This window comes from Ursus arctos, unplaced genomic scaffold (genome assembly GCF_023065955.2).
Source record: "Ursus arctos isolate Adak ecotype North America unplaced genomic scaffold, UrsArc2.0 scaffold_22, whole genome shotgun sequence".
In the NCBI taxonomy this organism is placed as follows: domain Eukaryota; kingdom Metazoa; phylum Chordata; class Mammalia; order Carnivora; family Ursidae; genus Ursus; species Ursus arctos.
The window spans coordinates 14,145,518-14,164,203 of NW_026622897.1; the positions used below are offsets into that span (position 1 = coordinate 14,145,518).

Consider the following 18,686-nt stretch of genomic DNA (forward strand, 5'->3'; position numbering starts at 1 on the left):
GAGCTGCTTCAGAGTCTCTCTCTCTCTGCCCCTCCCCTCCCTCTAAAAAACAGAAAGAAAGAACTAGCTTGCTTTCTGACTTCCTGACTGCAGCTTAGCTGATAGAGCCTCCAAATTATTTCCTGAACCCGCCCGTCTCTACTTCCACCACTATTTCCTCCCTCATCCAGGGCACGATCACCGCTCATCCGGATACAACAGCTGGGCTCTCTGGAGACCACAGGCCAACAGGTCTGGAGCTAGACAGGCAGGTAACCTGTAAGGCAGCAGCAGTAACTGGTGACCCCTAGGAAAAGTCAGCTCCGGGAGAAGACAATCGGCCTCTACTGCCAACCCAGGAGGCGGGAGGGGATGCTCTTTCACAAAGCTGATCTGCTAAAACTGCCCTTCAGTCAGTTAATGCCATTATGGGCCCGATCCTTATCTCCGCCTCATGCTCAGTCTGTCTTTTCTCTTTCCTATTATAGAACAGCAGGACAACCTGAAAGATAGAGCATTTTATTTGCAAAATCTTTGCCAGTAACATTAAGAATGAAAGAAAATAATTCCATCGCTGTCTCAAAAAATACATCTTTGAAACTTTCCTCCCAACCTGAGCACCCTGGAATCCCAGACATTCCAGTCCTTCTGTTCTTCTAACTCAAGTCCCCACAGTGGTGTAGATGCATGATTCCCACGGGAAGAAAACCGAAGACAGGAAGAAGCCATTTAAGGAACACGCGCAGTACTTTCTGGCAGAGAGGGCAGCAGGACGTCCGCGTCCCTGCGTCCGGCTGTGTGCAGGCGCGGATGCCACATGGCTGATGACCGTCTCTCCTCAGCCAGGGCAGAGGCGCCAGCTCAGCCTCGGAGCAGAGAGACCTGGGGGGTGTCTCAGCTGAAGGTCAATGTCTCTGCATCTCCAGCTTGGGAAGCGGAGTTGGATGGAGGGGTGAATGCTTTCTTGCCTTCAGCTAGAGCTTTAAAATGCTGTGAGGAAAGAGGAGAGGGTATGTGGAGTATTTGGTACACTGGCTGCTATATCTGAGCAAGAACTAACCTCTTTACAACCCATTAAGCTCCAATTTTTTGCCAGTTCTACCTTCAGAACAATTCCTTGGTGCTGTCTTTGAAAAACAGTTAGAAATTTTGCCCCACCTCCTTCAGAGATGAACCCCTTTTTTCCTTTTGTCCTGCGTCCGTTCATTAAGCCCCGTGGTGTGTGTCCCTGGTAGACCCTCACAGGCGTGGCTGCGCCAAAGGCCTGCAGTTCTTCTGCTTCCCTTCCTGTGAAAGCCCGACTCTTCCTGCTTGCTGTTCTTTGAATGACGGGGAAGGGTGATGGTAACTCTTGCAGAAACATCCTTCCTTGTCCAAGGACAAATCCCAACCAACTGGGAAGGGTGGAGACTGGAGCACTCCTCACCACAGTGGAAGACACTCTCTACACTAGTCTTACCTGTGAGTTCTTGAATTCCGAGTAGAGGGAGAAGAGCAGATGCAGGGACTGAATCCGACTCTTGTAGATAGGGATGTCTAGGATGGCTGAAATCAAGAGTTCCCATGAGCAGAACCAAACGCAATGGGAATTATGGGGCATTTACGTTTAGGATAGCCATGCCCCTCCCAGATGGGATGTGTCGTTGTAACTCTGGGGGGTGATACCTGGCGGGGAGTCACATAAGCCCAAATTCCACCTTCAGTGCTGCCAAACAGCAAACTGGCTTAGAGTGAGGGCTGTAACTCAAGATGCTATCTTCCCAGAGCAAACGAGCCTTTTCAAAAGCCTACAATATATTAGTCCAGAGACGGGGACAAGGAAGGGATGGCGGAGCTTACCACAGATCATGTCGATGTACTCGGCCAGGCTGCAGTCGATCTCTGCGGTGGGCAGGCTCACCTAGGAGCAGCATGGGACAGACCAAAGTCGGAAGGCTCAGGTTTCAGTGGGGCCAGCACCTCTCTTTTTCTCTCAATCTCTCACTCTTTTTTTTTTTTTTTTAAGATTTTATTTATTCATTTGTCAGAGAGAGAAAAAGAGAACACAAGCAGGGGGAGCAGCAGGCAGAGGGAGAAGCAGGCTCCCTGCTGAGCAAGGAGTAGGGCTCAATCCCAGGACTCTGCAATCATGACCTAAGCCGAAGGCAGATGCTTAACCGACTGAGCCACCCAGGCGTCCCAAAAGAGATAATTTTTTAAATATTTTATTTATTTATTTGAGAGGGAGAGAAAGAGAGCACAAGCAGGGGGAGTGGCAGGCAGAGGAAGAGGGAGAAGCAGACTCCCTGCTGAGCAGGGAGCCCGATGTGGGGCTCGGATTCCAGGACCCTGGGATCATGACCTGAACTGAAAGCAGATGCTTAACCATCTGAGCTACCCAGGCGCCCCTTGAAAGGGATAATTAAGTGAAATGAGGTCATTAGGGTGGACCCTAATCCAGTATGACTGGTGTCTTCATAAGAGGAGGAAATCAGGACACAGACACACACACAGGGAAGACCATGTGAGGACACCGAGAGAAGACGGCCAGGAGAAAGGCCCTGGAAGAAATCAACTCTGTCGACAACCTGACCTCAGACTTCTAGTGTCCAGATGTGTGAGAAAATAAATATCTGTTGTTTAAGCCACCCAGTGTGTGCTACTTTGTCATGGAAGCCCCAGCAAATAATATGCTTTTGTTTTTCTTGGATCAGTAAAAAGGAATTGGTCACATTCATTAACCACGAAAGTAGCAGATGATCTAACAGGACCAAAAAAAATAAAATTATAAGTACGATATGCTGCTGTGCTGTCTGCCGGTGTGTATTTGTGAAGAAGCCGACCCCAGGCTATGTCCAGGCATTTATGGGTACTTGCTGCTGTGATGCCTAATGGGCCTGGGACAGTATAGGAACAGACAAAATGGACATGACGTATCAGGTGACAGGCTCGGGATCTAAACAAGTCATACTGTAAGTTTAAAAACCAGTGGCTTTGTAAACAATTTTTGTTCTCTTTTTACAAAAATCAGAGCATATGTCGTTCTGCAGTTTCCTCTTTTCACCTAAAATGTCATTGATATTTGTTCGTATCAGAGCAAAATAAGGCCAAATAATATGCTATTGTAGGAGTACTTCACCAAGTGAACGTACTACAATCTGTTCAACTCCCTTATCATTTTCCCTCAGCTACAGCTTTAAAATGTTTTGAGGAAAGAGACTGTTTTCAAATTCTTTGCTTTTACGACGATTCCTCAATTAAATAAACAGGTACCAAAACCTCTGTCTTGGGGCGGCTGGGTGGCTCAGTCGTTAAGCGTCTGCCTTCGGCTCAGGGCGTGATCCCAGCCTTATGGGATCGAGCCCCACATCGGGCTCCTCCGCTGTGAGCCTGCTTCTTCCTCTCCCACTCCCCCTGCTTGTGTTCCCTCTCTCGCTGGCTGTCTCTCTCTCTGTCAAATAAATAAAAACTCTTAAAAAAAAAAAAACAAGAACAAAAATCTCTGTCTTCACAGAGCTTATATTTTAATAGAGAGAAACAAAAACCAAAATAAGTAAAGTATAGGGTATGTCAGGAGCTAAGTGTTAGAAGAAGCAGGGAAAGGGGGTGAAGAATATGGTGTGGCTGTGGTAGAAATTTTAAATATGATGACCAATGACCTGCTAATCATGTTTGCTCAGTTTCCTCCCCCCCTTTGTTTTTTAAGATTTTATTTATTTATTTATTTGTCAGAGAGAGAGAGAGAGAGCATGTGCGCACAAGCAGAGCGAGTGGCAGGCAGAGGAAGGAGCAAGGAGCTCGACTCAGGACTCGATTCCAGGACCGTGGATCATGACCTGAGCCAAAGGCAGATGCTTAACCGACTAAGCCACCCAGACATCCCATCAATTTCCTTTCCTTGATATGGAAGAGCTCTGTGCTTGGACCGTAATCTTACCATATATATACATATATGTAAATAATTTTTTTCAGTCCATCACTCTTTTAACTTTAATGGTAACTATTGGTACTTAGAACTCTTTAATTCTAAACTGTCATATTTTCCCCATTATGACTTTTAACTTTTTTTTTTTAATTTTATTATTTGAGAGAACAAGCAAGAGAGAACACACACGAGTGGGATAGGAGCAGCGGAAGAGGGAGAAGCAGGCTCCCTGCTGAGCAGAGAGACCAGTGCAGGACTCGATCCCAGGAGCACAGGATCATGACCTGAGCCAAAGGCAGATGCTTAACTGACTGAGCCACCCAGGTGCCCCAACTTTTAACTTTCTTAACAGCAAAAGGAATAAGACACAAAAGAGGATGATTAGATTTAGACAGCATACAAAATAGGCAAGTTGGTCTATGCTGTTAGAAATCAGGACAGTGGGGGCGCCTGGGTGGCACAGCGGTTAAGCGCCTGCCTTCGGCTTAGGGCGTGATCTCGGCGTTATGGGATCGAGCCCCACATCAGGCTCTTCAGCTATGAGCCTGCTTCTTCTCTCCCACTCCCCCTGCTTGTGTTCCCTCTCTCGCTGGCTGTCTCTATCTCTGTCAAATAAATAAATAAAATCTTTAAAAAAAAAAAAAAAAAAAAAGAAATCAGGACAGTGGGGCGCCTGGGTGGCTCAGTGGTTAAGCGTCTGCCTTCAGCTCAGGTCATGATCCCAGGGTCCTGGGATGGAGTCCTGAATCAGGCTCCTTACTCAGCAGGGAGACTGCTTCTCCCTCTCCCAGCCCCCTGCTTGAGTTCCCTCTCCCACTCTCTGTCAAATAAATAAATAAATAAAATATTATTTAAAAGAGAAAGCAATCAGGCAGTGATTAGTTGGGAGGTGGAAGCATGACTGGGCTTCCAGGATGCTAGTGACGTTCTGTGTTTTGATCTGATGTGCTCATTCCACAAAGATGTTCAGTTGCTGAAAATTAACGTGTGTATGTCTCTGTGAATTATACTCCAGTTAAAAAGCGAATGATAATAAAATACAAAAAGAGAGGAGCACCTGGCTAGTTTAGTTGGTAGAGCATGCGACTCTTGATCTCAGGGTTGTAAGTTCAAGCCCCTATGTTGGGTATAGAGAGTACTTAAAAATAAAATCTTAAAAAAAGAAAAACTTAAGGGGCACCTGGGTGGCTCAGCTGGTTAAGTGTCCGACTCTTGATTTCAGCTCTGGTCATGATCTCAGGGTCATGGGATCTAGCACCCCCCCCCCCCACCGCCCCATCAGGCTCCCTGCTCAGTGGGGAGTCTGCTTCTCTCCTTCTCCCTCTGCCCCTCCCCCCATTTGCATGATGGTGCTCCCACTCTCTCTCTCAAATAAATAAATAAAAATACTTAAAGTTGGTCAATTAAGAAAAAAAGACTGAAAAAAAAATACAGGAAGAGAGCAAACACCAGGCCTTCAAGTAAATGCCACAGTTTTGTAGCTCTTGCTCCCTCCACTTACCTTGCCCAAAAGCTCTTCAAACTCTGGGGACCATTCCTGCATCAGTGTGTCAATATCAGGCATGGGCCTGCATGGACAGAGATAAATATGAACAAGAAAGTGGACCAATGACACCAGCAACCTCTGGTCAGGAGATTCTAGGATGAAGGGAGGTGGGCAGTCTGCCACATGAGGATTTCAGGAGAACACAGACTGGGCAGACTTATCTGGGGTCTGGAAGAATGGCTAAGCAATACCAGATAAATCACAATCTTTATGTCTGCAATCTCAGCCAGTAGTTATCAGGATCCACAGGACCTCGGTTAATTCAATATGTCCTCTGCCTGTGGGCCCTCCTCTCAGAAGCAATGGGTCTGCAGGTGGTGTCGGTTACCAGGGGTTACTGTGGGGAGGGTAGTATTTCTTACCTGGTATAGTGCACAGTCGCAGGGGGCTTAGAACGGTGTAACTCCGAGATGCTCTCGATCCATGTGTCAATGGCTTTGGGATTCTTCTCTGCATCTTCTAGGCTCTTTACTTTCATATGTTGCTAGAAAAAATAAGAGGAACCCTGGCTGATGGTATTAAAGTAGCTCTCCTATTTTAACAGGATGGCTCATCATTGCTGCTGTTTCGTATACAGCAGGTAGCTGATGGATGGGGAAGCCTGACAGCAGCCAATGAAGATGAGAGGAAACTCTGGTAAAATTTTCTGGAGCCATGCAAGGGGGGGGGGCGCAGCTCAACAGGATAGGACTGACCACAGTGAGATGGTGTTTCACACCACTAGGACGGCTGGAATAAACGAGACAGGCAGTAACACGTGTTGGCGAGGATGTGGAGAAACTGCAACTCTTATTCGTTGCTGGTGAGATTATAAAATGGTTCAGCTCCTTTGGCAAACAGTTTGGCAGTTCCTCAAAATGTTAGCACACAGCCCAGCGATCCACTCCAATATATACATATATCTCCAAGAGAAATAATAGTATATGCCCACGCAAAAACTTGTACGTACATACAAGTTCACAGCAGCATGTTAAAAAGAGTGGAAACTGGAGAATGGATAACCACAATGGGGTATGTCCATACAACGGTACAGGATTCAGCCATAAACAAAGGAGTAAAGTATGACTTTACTTATATGGGGAATATTAAAAAATAAGTAAACAAACAAAAAGCAGAATCAGACCTATAAACACAGGGAACAAACTGGTGTGTGCTGGAGGGTAGGGGGTGGGAGGGACGGGCAAAATGGGTGAAGGGGAGTGAGAGATAACAGGCTTCCGGCTACGGAATGAGTCACAGGAATAAAAGGCACGCCACGAGGAATACGGCTAGTGGTACTGTAACAGCGCTGTGTGGTGACAGATGGCAGCTACGCTTGTGGTGGGCACAGCATAGTGTATAAACTCGTCCAATCACTGTGTTGTACACCTGAAACTACCGTAACATTGTATGTCAAGTCTACTCAAATAGAAAAAAGGAAGGAATTGAAGTACTTAGCAGGTCTAGGAGGAGTGGGGAATGAGGAATGACAGCTAACGGGTATGAGGTTTCTTTCTGGAATAATGAAAGTGTTCTTAAATTAGGTAGCAGTGATGTTTGTACAGCTAATGAATACACTAAAAATCACTAAACTGTACAATCCAAAAGGGAAAACTTCATGGCAAGTAAATTATATCTCAATGAAACTGTTTTTAAAAAAAATAGGGTTGGCCTGAAACCATAGCCATCCCTTTTGATGGGCAGCAAGTCAACTGCATGGAATCCAGCACGGCCTCTGCTCTTGGCCCTCTCCAGCTGGGGCCTGTACTCGGCAGTGTCTTACTGTGATGTTGTGCTGTTTAGAATTCTCAGTTAACCAGAGTGAGAGCACCGTGGGGTCTGACTGCTTTGTGGAAGGCTCGTCCAATACCAACAGGCCAAGGTTGTCAGGCTTCCCATCAGGACGTGGGACCTGGTTAAGAGAACGGAAGAAAGGAAAAAATGAGAGGGGGCATATAAAAAGGTCGTACCTGTTGTTTCCAATAAGTTGAAGAGGAAGAACTCTTCCCATTCATCATTATTGCTCGTAGTAAAAGGCATGCTTGTGTTATCCTGTTGTACTAAAACACTATCTGTAAAAAAAAGATCTACAGCGCCTTAAATGGAAAGCTGCTAACTCGGAGGTAAATGAGTGATAAATTGTTAATATATTATGATGCAATCAAGGATTACCTAAATAGCAATGAGTAGAATTTGGAAAGCAAGATTAAGAATTCCAATGAAATGAAGACTATCTATCAACATAGCCAATGCTAGCCAAGGAAAGTAGTTGAATTGTTAACAGTAATAGAGAGGTCAGAAGAAGTCATTTTTGGGATGTGCCAACTGTACCTTTAAGAATGCATCAATATCCCCAACAGCAGGGATAAAATCAGGAATGAAAGGTTTCAGTTTGTGGTCCAGGTCAATCAACTGAGGTGTGTACCTAGGAGACATTGGCAAGGGAAGGTAGATAAAGTCAGAGAAATGGACTTTACTGTTCAGGCTAAAAAAATCTAGGAAGAATGGGCCTGTTTCAGACTAGAGGTGGGAAAGGGGCGGGGTCATGGGAGGAGGGCCTAGTGCTCACCTGCTGATATACTGGAAGAGTTCCTTAATCTCAGCCGAAACTGGCAAATGCTCATAATCTGCAGGATCATAGGCCCTGGGGAAAGGAAAACAGGGTTCAAGGTGGCTGGAGAAGAGATGTGCCTGAGCCCTAGATCAGCACCAGCTCCTTATCACCACCATCTCCCGCTGCCGTCACTTTGACCCCAGACCGTGACTCTGAACCTGGTTTGTGCCCCACCCACATCAGCCTTTCCTGGGTGGTTCGAAAGACAACTTTATTTTTATTGTTTAATTTTTAAAAAATATTTTATTTATTTATTTGACAGACAGCCAGAGAGAGAGGGAACACAGGCAGGGGGACTGGGAGAGGAAGAAGCAGGCTCCCAGCAGAGGAGCCTGATGTGGGCTTGATCCCAGGAACCTGGGATCACACCCTGAGCCAAAGGCAAACGCTTAACAACTGAGCCACCCAGGTGCCCCGAAAGACAACTTTAAAATGGATTATAATTAGCTTAGTTATCTCTGATGAAGAAGAAAAGAGCTGCAGAAAATCTAAAACAATTTTTAAACATTTTAGAATGTAACATAAATTGTTTCCCTTTTTTTGAATAAAAGGGATGAAGAGAACGTACGGTATGAGATTTTAATTTCTTTTTTTTAAATTGAGGTGTAATTGACATAACACGAGACTTTCATTTCTGACATGAAAATAGTTTGCCCCAAGAAAAATAAGAATTTTTACAAAGATGTTTTTAACAGTGTTATTTATAAAAGTAAAAAATTAGAAACAAATATCTAATACTTGAGAGATGGTTAGGTATATTAAGTTGAATTTTGTATAGTTGTTATTATTTTTAATTTTTAAGTAAGCTCTACGCCCAACATGAGACTTGAACTCACAACCCAGAGGTTAAGAGTTGCACGCTCTACTGATGAGCCAGCCAGGAGCCCAAAATAGTGCATAGTTATTAAAAAGTACTTGTATTGGGGCGCCTGGGTAGCGCAGTCGTTAAAGCGTCTGCCTTCGCTCAGGGCGTGATCCTGGCATTCCGGGATCGAGTCCCACATAGGGCTTCTCCGCTGGGAGCCTGCTTCTTCCTCTCCCACTCCCCCTGCTGTGTTCCCTCTCTCGCTGGCTGTCTCTCTGTCACATAAATAAATAAAATCTTTAAAAAAAAAAAAAAGTACTTGTATTGATACAGGAAGTGTATACAGTAAAAAAAATAATAATTATAATTAAGTAAAATGTAATGAACATTGGCAAAGTACATAAATGGCTTAGAAAGTTATTAATAAGTCCTTCTGGGAAGAGTAGCTTTAAAAATTTAAATATATTATTGATATGAAGTTTCCATTTCCCCAGATTATAATTTATGAAAACAGGATCTGATCATGAAGGAAATTGGGAAGCATGAAAAGTCAGTCTGGAATTAAACCTTTGTCTCATTTACTTGGTGTCTACCTGCAGGTGGATAATCCACAGGTAACTTATTTTTATTAAACTATTTAATAAGTGATACATACAGATGATATAAAGGAAAAGGTACACATGTATACAGTGAGAAGTTATGGCTCACTTCCACCCTGGTCCCCTTGCCACCAAGTCCCTCCTCCAAAGTAATCACTATTATTAGTCTCTACTGTTTCCTAGTCTCTGTAGTATTTGTTTTATACCCATGGTAGCACGGCATAAACACGCTTTATACCTTTTTAAAATTTAACACTCTCTCTTGGAGATTGTTCTTTACAGTGTATAGAGTGCTGCCTTATACTTTTTAATGGCCAGATGGAATTCTACTGATGGGGTACACCATGGTCACTTTGTTTAACCAGTAATAGTATTTGAAATGGATGGGCCTTAGAATCCACTTTGATTAAAACCTCAGGGGTGTGTCATGACTCATCTAGCATGAGGGCTGGAACAGGTAAGGAGATTTTTTTTTTTAAGATTATTTATTTATTTGAGAGAGAGAGAGAACACAGGCACGAGCAGGGGGGAGAGGGAGAAGCAGGCTCCCCCGCTGAGCAGGGAGCCCGATGTGGGGTCGTGACCGGGCTGAGGGCAGGCGCTTGAGCCACCCAGGTGCCCAAGAGACTTTTTTAAAAAGATTTTATTTTATTTATTTGAGAGAGAGAGAGTGCACACGACTGGGGGAGGGTAGGCTTTCAATCCCAGGACTCCAGGATCATGACCTGAACTGAAGGCAGACGCTTAACCAGCTGAGCCACCCAGGTGCCCCTGGGTAAGTTTTTTTTTTAAACTGATTTTTAATTTATTTTTTATTTTTTAAAAACATTTTATTTATTTATTTGACAGAGAGAGAGGCAGCGAGAGAGGGAACACAAGCAGGGGGAGTGGGAGAGGGAGAAGCAGGCTTCCCGCCGAGCAGGGAGCCTGATGCAGGGCTCGATCCCAGAACGCTGGGATCATGACCTGAGCCGAAGGCAGACGCTTAAGGACTAAGCCACCCAGGCGCCCCGCCCCTGGGTAAGATTTTTTACTGAAGCATCACCCAAGAACATCTGCCTCTATGTGGGGCTCCTATAGCACTTCCCCACCCCTCCAAAAAGGAGCTGAGCCTAAAGCAAAATGCTCCTGTACATTATGTTTTCCTTGCCAAATAGAATTGCTTGGGTATATATATATATATATATATAAATTTTATTTTCCCTTTCCCAAAATGAGAGCTCCTTGGGGGCAGGGACCACCTTTTAGATTTACTCAGAAGATTCTCATGAACCCCCTGAGCCCACAAATGTTTCGGATAATGCGAGTGATATCATAGGACTCAGGGAGGCAGTGTACCCAGAAAAGAAGGAAAATTCATTCTGTTGGTTTCTGAGACATCTGAAAATCCTAAGTAGAGGAGATCAAAAGAGATGCTAGAATTTCACTCCCAACTGATCTCCCAGGCCAGTGTTTTCCTGCCCTGCTTGGGGGTCCTTGGCTAGGGGGCTTTCCTCACCCTTCCAGGGGGGCCCCGTGCTCTTCATCATCATCATCTTCATCAGAATCTGTCTCAGATGAGTCACCATCATCATCATCATTTTCACTGAAGCCCCGTTGAGGTGTCAGCTGCGAGGTCTTCTTCTTCTCCTGAGATAGGGCAGGGCAGGCATGGAAGGCACCACGTGAAGAGAAGCTTAGTGGACCCATGCCCCAATCCCTCCTGGTGCTCCACAGATGCCCTCCCACCTGGCATCGATTCACCAGAAAAAGAAGCCGGCGTGCCCCAGAAAGGCTGCCAAGGACCTTCGTCTACTCCTGCTTAGCTACAAACTGGGTCTTCACTTTCTTTTTCTTTGTTATTAAAGACTTTATTTATTTACTTGTCAGAGAGCACAAGCAGGGGGAGCAGCAGGCAGAGAGAGAAGCAGGCTCCCCACTGAGCAGGGAGCCCCATGTGGGACTTGATCCCATGGACCCTGGGATCATGACCTGAGCCAAAGGCAGACGCTTAACCAATTGAGCCACCCAAGCATCCCGGTCCTCACTTTCTATAACCATATTGCATTTTTCTCCTTGAGGCTTCGTTATAAATTTTATCCAAAAATTGTCTATTTTGTCTATTACTTAGGAGACCCCAAGAACTGTGCATAAACTTATCCAGTCAGCTTCAACTCTAAAAGTTAGGGGCTTTTGAAGAGGAAGGCACCTGTGATGAGTTATTTTGGAAGGAAATGGGGGAACATGAAGTTGGAAGACAACTTTAGGGGATCTTCATACTCACAAGGATCACAGGAAGTCTAGCATTTAATTTGCAAGACGGCCCAGCGTAAGCTGCTTGTAACTATCGGAAGAAGGTTCATAATCAACCCTGTGCCTGAATTCTGACCAGCAGTTCCAGGGACTGGGAGTCTTCTACTTCCATTCAGTGACGCTTCTCTCCGGTGGGTACCTGACCTGCCCATATTTCCCTTCCCTGCCCCATCAGTGAAAGGCAATGACTACATGTTCTCTCAAGAGACTCTTCCCTTCTTGGCATTACAACCTACATTCCTGAGCTTCTGGTTCTCTAAGTACCATCCTACCCTCTCAAGCGTATGAGGAGGAGTCTGGTTTGGGGACCTGCAGGGGCATTTGAGACAGGGTCCATGTCTTTGCCTCTGTGGCCACCCTTAGGACCTGAAGGATAGCCAGTTGGCCCCCTTTAAAAGCAGGTTTTGAGGGGCCCCTGGCTGGCCCAGTTGGTAGGGCATGTGACTCTTGATCTCGGGGTTGTGAGTTCAACCCTCTCATTGGGCATGGGGCTTACTTAAAAAAAAAAAAAAAAAATTAAAAAAATAAAAATAGGTTTTGAAAGCTTGGTTTCCATATGCCATATGGCTTATATTGAGGTTAACAGATGTTTGGCTCTAGTTTTAAAAATGATTTAATGTTTCTCTTACAGTAAAGCAACTATTGACATATAAAAAAATGTGACATAGTACAGGACATCAGAAATGCTTTTGGTCACATGTTCTTCTAAGCATAACACAGATTTATTATACATGGATAAAAATATATTTTAACTAATCTGTAATATGTGGGTGACAAATGACACAGTTGCACAATTTATTTAGTGACTATGACCTATTTGGTATATATTGATAAGAATCTCTTAGTGTGTTCTTTCTTTTTTTTTTCCTAGAGAGGGAGAGTGGGGAGGAGCAGAGGGAGAATCTTAAGCAGGCTCCATGCCCAGCACCAAGCCCAATGCAGGGCGGCAGTGGGGGCTGCGTTGGGGGGGTTCCGATCTCACACCCTGAGATCATGACCTGAGCCAAAAATCAAGAGTCAGACGCTTAACCAACTGAACCAACCAGGTGCTCCAAATTGTTCTTTCTCAATTCAAAATCTGCCAAAGCTATCCTTGTTTGGCAAAGGGAGCTTTTTACGAATACTGATGGTCAGGGGCGCCTGGGTGGCTCAGGTGGTTAAGCGTCTGCCTTCGGCTCGGGACATGATCTCAGGGTCCTGGAATCGAGCCCCTCATCAGGTTCCCAGCTCAGCGGGGAGCCTGCTTCTCCCTCTCCCTCAACTGTTACCCCTGCTTATGCTCTCTCACTCTCTCTGTCAAATAAACAAATAAAATCTTAAAAAAAAAAATTAAAAAAGAATACTGATTGTCAATTTAAAGGTCATTCAAAAATATATCCTTTCTGCTGATTCTGGTTGCACAGTGAATTAGGAAGATAAATTGGCCACAGCATGATGGAAACTAGAAAAATTTAGGGTGAATATGCAAAATTAGGTCAATTTAGGAAAACTCACTTTTTTTTTTTTCTTTTGGTTTGCTTCTTCAAAGCTGTGCTTTGCAAAATCTCTGATCTAAAGGTAGAGGGCTTTATATGCCACAGAAAAATGCCTAAAAAATTACTTTGTGGGTAAGATGTTAAAACAGCACACTAGTCACAAAGTGGGACTACTTTATTTACTTTTAAAAAAAGATTTTATTTATTTATTTGAGAGACAGAGATAGTGAGTGAGAGAGAGTGAGCACAAGCAGGGGGAGCAGGAAGGGGAGAAGCAGGCTCTCCACTGAGCAGGGAGCCCAAGGTGGGGCTGGATCCCAGGACCCTGGGATCATGACCTGAGCCAAAGGCAGATGCTTAACCGACTGAGCCACCCAGGTGTCCCATCAAATAAATAAATCTTAAAAAAAAAAAAAAAAAAGTCACCCCTGGATTACGTGCTAAGCCCGGGCACAGTGACAGTTTAGCAGAGCATGTGCACGGGTGCAAGTCCTGCCTAGAGCTGTAGGCATCCTTCCATCTTTGATTCAGAAACAGAGTAATCCTCTGGATTCACAGAACAACAGCAAAGTGACATCTGGGTCTTAAAACTTCAAAATTAAAGTCTCTTTCACAAGATTTTGGCAGTATCCCAAATGTTGATAATGAACAGATGGCTAGACCAATAATTCCAAACTTGATTTATCTTAAGAATTATTCGGAGTGCTTGCTAAAAATATAAATTCTCAGGCTTTTACCTTCGAGATTCTGATTCAGTGGTTCTAGGTGTGAACTACTGGGAAAATGTATTGTTAAAGACAAGTATCCTACTTGAGTCTTATGATCAGTAAAGTTTGCAAAACACTGGCCTGTATTATATGAAATTCCTCACCAAAAAGTCAGCTGTAATAGTAGGCTTTACTCCTGAAAGAATCTAAATCTTAAGACTCTTTGCTCCTGATTTTCCTACATGAGCTCAAAGGTACCCAACCCAAGCCCTGGAGGTGAGTAGTCAAGAAATGTTTACTGCTGAACTACTGTCACCTCAAACTGACCACCAACAGCTCAAAGCAAGAAAGTCTGCGAGTAGCTGTGGGTTGTACACTACCTTGTTGTTTTCCTCTTCATACTCATCACTGCTGTTGTCAGCCATAGTCTTGTTAGAAAGATGGGCGGAATGAAGAAGTCCTTAGAAGAAAAGTTTTCCCTTTAGATTACTAAGATGATTTTTAAAAACAAATATTTTTAGTTTATAATATTTTATGTTCTGTTTTATGGAACAGGATCTGTAAGAACATCTAGTTGAAGGACTGAATTCTAGCCAGGCTCTGTTGACTCAATTCAGGATATATTCATTAAGCATTACTGTGTGTAAGGCATTAGGTTAGACATGATACTAGTCGATTATCTGCCATTACATAAATCATATAAAATCTGCCCTTAGTTTACACATTGGCAAAATGAGATTAGTAAAGTGACAAGAGGGTTGGGTTGATAGAAGACTGGAATTAAAAAACAACTCTCTGACATGGACAAAATGACTTAGGCTGAGTTTCAGTATTCCCATGTCTGAAGGAAGGCAGTAATATTTATCACTCAGAACTGTTGTAAGGATCAAATGACAAAACTCAAGTGAAAGGAACTAACCCAGCTCCTGTCAAATAATAGTCACAAATATAAATCTGAATCAGCGTCCATGTGATAAGAGCAATAAAAATATTCTGAACAATTAAAAGTATAATCAGATGTAAGAGTAACTTGCATGAAAACCATGTTCAATGATCGCTTTTTTAAAAAGACTTATTTATTAATTTTAGGTGGGGGCAGAGGGAAAGGGAGAGAGAATCCCAAGCAGACTCCACGCTGAGCGTGGAGCCCAACATGGGGCTCAATCTCATGACCCCAAGATTATGACCTGAGCCAAAACCAAGAGGCAGACGCTCAACTGACTGTGCCACCCAGGTGCCCCATGTCCAATGATTTCTACATCAAATTAATGCCAGTTAAACACCATTTTTCAGCCTATTACATTCCCCAAACTGAAAACAAACGATAATGTCCATGGCCGGCAAGATTATATGCACACTCAAATCAAAAACCTTGTCTAGGTGTGTGTGTATATATATACACACACACACACCCAAAAGATTGAAAGCAGGAACTCAAATAGATATTTGTACACCCATGTTCATAGCAGCAGAGTCACAATAGCCAAAGGTGGAGAAACCCAAATATCCATCAGCAGACAAGTGGATAAACAAAATGAGGTTATACGTACAATGGAATATTATTCAGCCACAAAAGGGAGGGAGAGGAACACAGGCTATGGCGTGGATGAACCTCGAAAACATGACGCTAAGTGAGATAAGCCAGACACAAATGGACAACTGTTGTATGATCCCACTGTTGTAGAGCACAGAATGGGTGAAGTCACAGACACCACGTAGACTAGAGGTTACCAGGGGCTGCCAGCGACAGGGGAATGGGGAGTTATTGTTGAACGAGTGGTTTCTGTTCAGGATGATGAAAAATCTCTAGAAATAGTAGAGATAGTTACACAACAATATCAGTGCACTTAATGCCACTGAATTATACATTTAAAAATGATTAAAATGGTAAATTTTATGTTTGGTATATTTACCGCAATAAACAAGCAACCCCAGATGTCATCCTTGATTCCTAACTCAAGAGCCAAACCCAATCCATCAGCAATTATCTTGTATTTGCCTCCTCTCTCTATTCTTCCCTGCCTCGCCACATCCAAGGCACTGGTATCTCAACTCAGCTATTGCAACAGTCCTCCCAGCTGGCTCCTGACTTTCATCATTGCACCTTTCAATCCAAGACACGCATACCCGCAACATGACCTTGAAAGTTCCTCCTGTTAGGCCTCCTGCCTACCTCTGCCTCCCTCTGGCCTGCCTTTTTTTTTTTTTTTAAAAGATTTTTTTCATTTATTTGACAGAGATAGAAAGCACAAGTAGGCAGAGCAGCAGGCAGAGGGAGAGGGAGAAGCAGGCTCCCTGCAGAGCAGGGACCCCAAAGCAGGGCTCGATCCCAGGACCCCGGGATCACGACCTGAGCCGAAGGAAGACACCTTAACCGACTGAGACACCCGGGTGCCCTGCCTGCCTTTAATACCACTCCTTCCTACCATATGCTGGTCTCTTTCAAGTCCTCAAATGAACCCAAGTTCTTTCTGGCCTGAGGTCCTTTTCACATTTCACTGCTGCTCCCTTTTCCTGGCCCACTTCTCCTCAATGTCTGTCTGGATCCTTCTTGTCTTTTGGTCTCAAATGTCACCTCCTCAGGTCTTCCCTGACCACCCCATCAAAAGTAGACCCCACTCCTCCCCATTACTCTTCATCACATCATTTGCACTTACCACATTTGTACTTATGTCTGTTTACTCATTTGTCATCGATCTCCCATGGTTACAAGCATCAGGATGGCAGGATCAGTGTCTCTTTTAAAACCGTATACCTAGTGCCACACATAAGGCTGACACATAGTGGGCATTCAAAAAATCTTTGTTAAATAAATGACTCTGTCAAGTCCTGTTAAAAGATTCCACTGAGAGTTTCATCGGGATTGCAAGTTAAGGGCGGGTTACTGAAGCATCTTCAAAACTGAGCAGAACAGTTTTGGTAAGTTCAAACAAACAAATCAACCAACCATGAACCCCTGGCAAATCCTAAGCAGAGCAGTATCATGATGCAAACGGTGGTCATGCTGGAGGAAACTGGTCAGGTTGGAGGAAAACCCTCAGTCTGGGGGGCTGTGTTTTCTTCCCCCTCAACTAATTAGGAAACACAAACAATGGCAAGTGCTTGCCAAACTTGACTCTGAAAGCCAACATCTGCTATTATAAAATGGGAACTTCCTGGAGACCATCCTGGATCCATCCTGCTCTTTGTTCTGAGAACCATTTCTCTTCTTTCCTCCTATTCCTATCTTACCTTTGGGTCTTGGGGTTGGAGTATGAATACTTGCAACCTCTTCAGAGTCGTTAATCTCTAGACGCTCATCATATGTCTGGTTTTCAACAATCTTGGTCTAAGTGAAAGGAGACATGATTACATAGCTCATAGCACAGGATACGAGCTGATTCCAAGCCAGCATTGGTTCCTCCTCCCTACCCAAGTCACTGGTTTTACATGTAACCTTCACCCCCATTCAAATTTTCCTTAGGGCTTCTTGGCCCCAGGTCAAGCGGTTAAATCATTCTGCCGCAGCTCTTATTTACGAACTGCCGCTGGCTGAGGAAGGAGGGAATCGTTGGAGGGAAACGACAGCTAACTTAGCTCCCCAAAGCTGTAGATACACGCGCACGGGCAGAACAGTATTCGTCCTAGACGGCAACTCTCTCCTTAGTTTCGGTCAGTTTCCTCAAAGCTGTTGGGGTTTCTCGGGGCGGGAGGGGGGCGGAGGGGGGTGCTGCAGAGGCTCTAGAAAGACTTCTGTCTCCGGAGTCACCTTGTTTACCTGAAGAGAAGGTAAACTCCAGTCTTTCGGTCCCATCCAATAATCCCAAGAACATCACCCCCATCTCCACCCCCTTGTCTTGCAGGTCGGATCCCACTTAAGTTTCTTGGGGAGTGAAGGAAGCAGAATGCTTGCTGGTGGCGTGAGGGACGAGAAGGAACGGTTGTCAAGGAGATGGGAAGAGATGGGGGGAGCTGGAGGGAAGGGGAGTCCTCTTAGATTCCTCTTGGGAGGGAGAAAGGCGGTGCTCTTTCTGCTAGGGTGAGTACGAATTACCTGTAGCCCCTCTGAATCCGTCTCCTCTGTATGGAAAGAACCCCAGCCTAGGGCCGGGGTCTCACTCCAATATTAGGCCAGGCCACTTGAAGGGCTTCGACGTGGAGCTACCAGCCTTGTTGCCAGTCGCTAGGCAAAAAAAAAAATCGCGAGACTTGCTTTCAGTCTCGTGAGACCTTCTCCACTCGCGCTTTGCGTCCCTTCCAGCAGCAAAGGGATCCGAGGAGGATCTAGTGGCGTTTGGATAAAGCCTCTCTGGGCAGTCTAGTCCTGTTTTTCTATGGTTTCAGTAAATGCGTTTGTGGCGGCATCTAGCGACCACGGCTTGGCAGAGCCGGCTGATGAATATCCGTTGTTTTAGTTAGCCCTCCAATCTGGAGATAGAGTGTACGTTTCTCCCCCTAGGACGGGCAGTTCTTCCTAAATCAGTCTAATCAGAATTTAGGCGGACTCTCGAGGGAGTATTCTCACAGCATTTTGTATGTCCTTTTATAGCATTTGTATTACATTGCAGCCCGTCCCTTCCACTCTGTCTCATTGCATGGGACATGCTTATACCAAGAAATTATTCGTTATTGGAGGTTTAAATTTAACGTAGTTTCCTATAGTTTTATTTGCTGAAGAAGACAGCTTCTTTAGACAGGGTCAGTGTCTAATTTTTAAGCTCTTTATAGCAGCAGTGTCTTGCATAAATTAGGCACTTTAAAAATGCTCGTTGGATGGGTGAATGCAGGAATGAGTGAGGATGTAAAG

At 44.5% G+C, this 18,686-nt stretch overlaps 2 protein-coding genes across 9 annotated transcripts in view; one reads left to right on the forward strand and one right to left on the reverse strand.

Moving 5' to 3' along the window:
* The window catches only part of TMEM25 (transmembrane protein 25), a 31,611-nt gene extending 15,145 nt beyond the window's left edge, over window positions 1-16,466 (forward strand). For 4 of the 7 annotated variants that reach the window (XR_006410245.3, XR_006410240.3, XR_006410241.3 and 1 more), the window contains 3 exons: window positions 5,974-6,065; window positions 9,322-9,441; window positions 11,537-16,466. The gene's annotated coding sequence lies outside the window, so the exon portion shown is untranslated. Of the gene's footprint in view, window positions 1-170; window positions 2,607-5,973; window positions 6,066-9,321; window positions 9,442-11,536 lie in introns of those variants that run through there. The other 3 variants (XR_007189576.2, XR_007189575.2, XR_003317779.4) reach the window with 3 other exon arrangements.
* On the reverse strand, window positions 483-18,170 carry IFT46 (intraflagellar transport 46). Of its 2 annotated transcripts, XM_057316984.1 has the most exons (13): window positions 17,934-18,170; window positions 17,132-17,228; window positions 15,451-15,527; window positions 14,281-14,360; window positions 10,925-11,055; window positions 7,978-8,052; window positions 7,740-7,833; window positions 7,192-7,320; window positions 5,792-5,913; window positions 5,385-5,451; window positions 1,819-1,879; window positions 1,439-1,524; window positions 483-969 (listed from the first exon to the last, which is right to left on the reverse strand). In XM_057316984.1, exons 4-13 carry the CDS (start codon window positions 14,323-14,325, stop codon window positions 874-876), a joined length of 906 nt encoding a protein of 301 aa, XP_057172967.1. In that variant the 5' UTR covers window positions 14,326-14,360; window positions 15,451-15,527; window positions 17,132-17,228; window positions 17,934-18,170; the 3' UTR covers window positions 483-873. The 2 variants fall into 2 exon arrangements, with proteins under 2 accessions (XP_057172967.1, XP_026361430.1); XM_026505645.4 differs by lacking the exon at window positions 15,451-15,527.
* Between the last annotated feature and the right edge of the window lie 516 nt (window positions 18,171-18,686).

Excerpts from the sequence above, each read along its gene's own strand:
- IFT46 (XM_026505645.4), bottom strand. The coding sequence starts at position 14,325 with ATGGCTGACAACAGCAGTGATGAGTATGAAGAGGAAAACAACAAG. Across the intron at positions 11,056-14,280 it reads ATGAAGAGGAAAACAACAAG|GAGAAGAAGAAGACCTCGCA; the intron begins GTAGTGTACAAC and ends GCCCTATCTCAG. Across the intron at positions 7,834-7,977 it reads CTCTTCCAGTATATCAGCAG|GTACACACCTCAGTTGATTG; the intron begins GTGAGCACTAGG and ends AATGTCTCCTAG.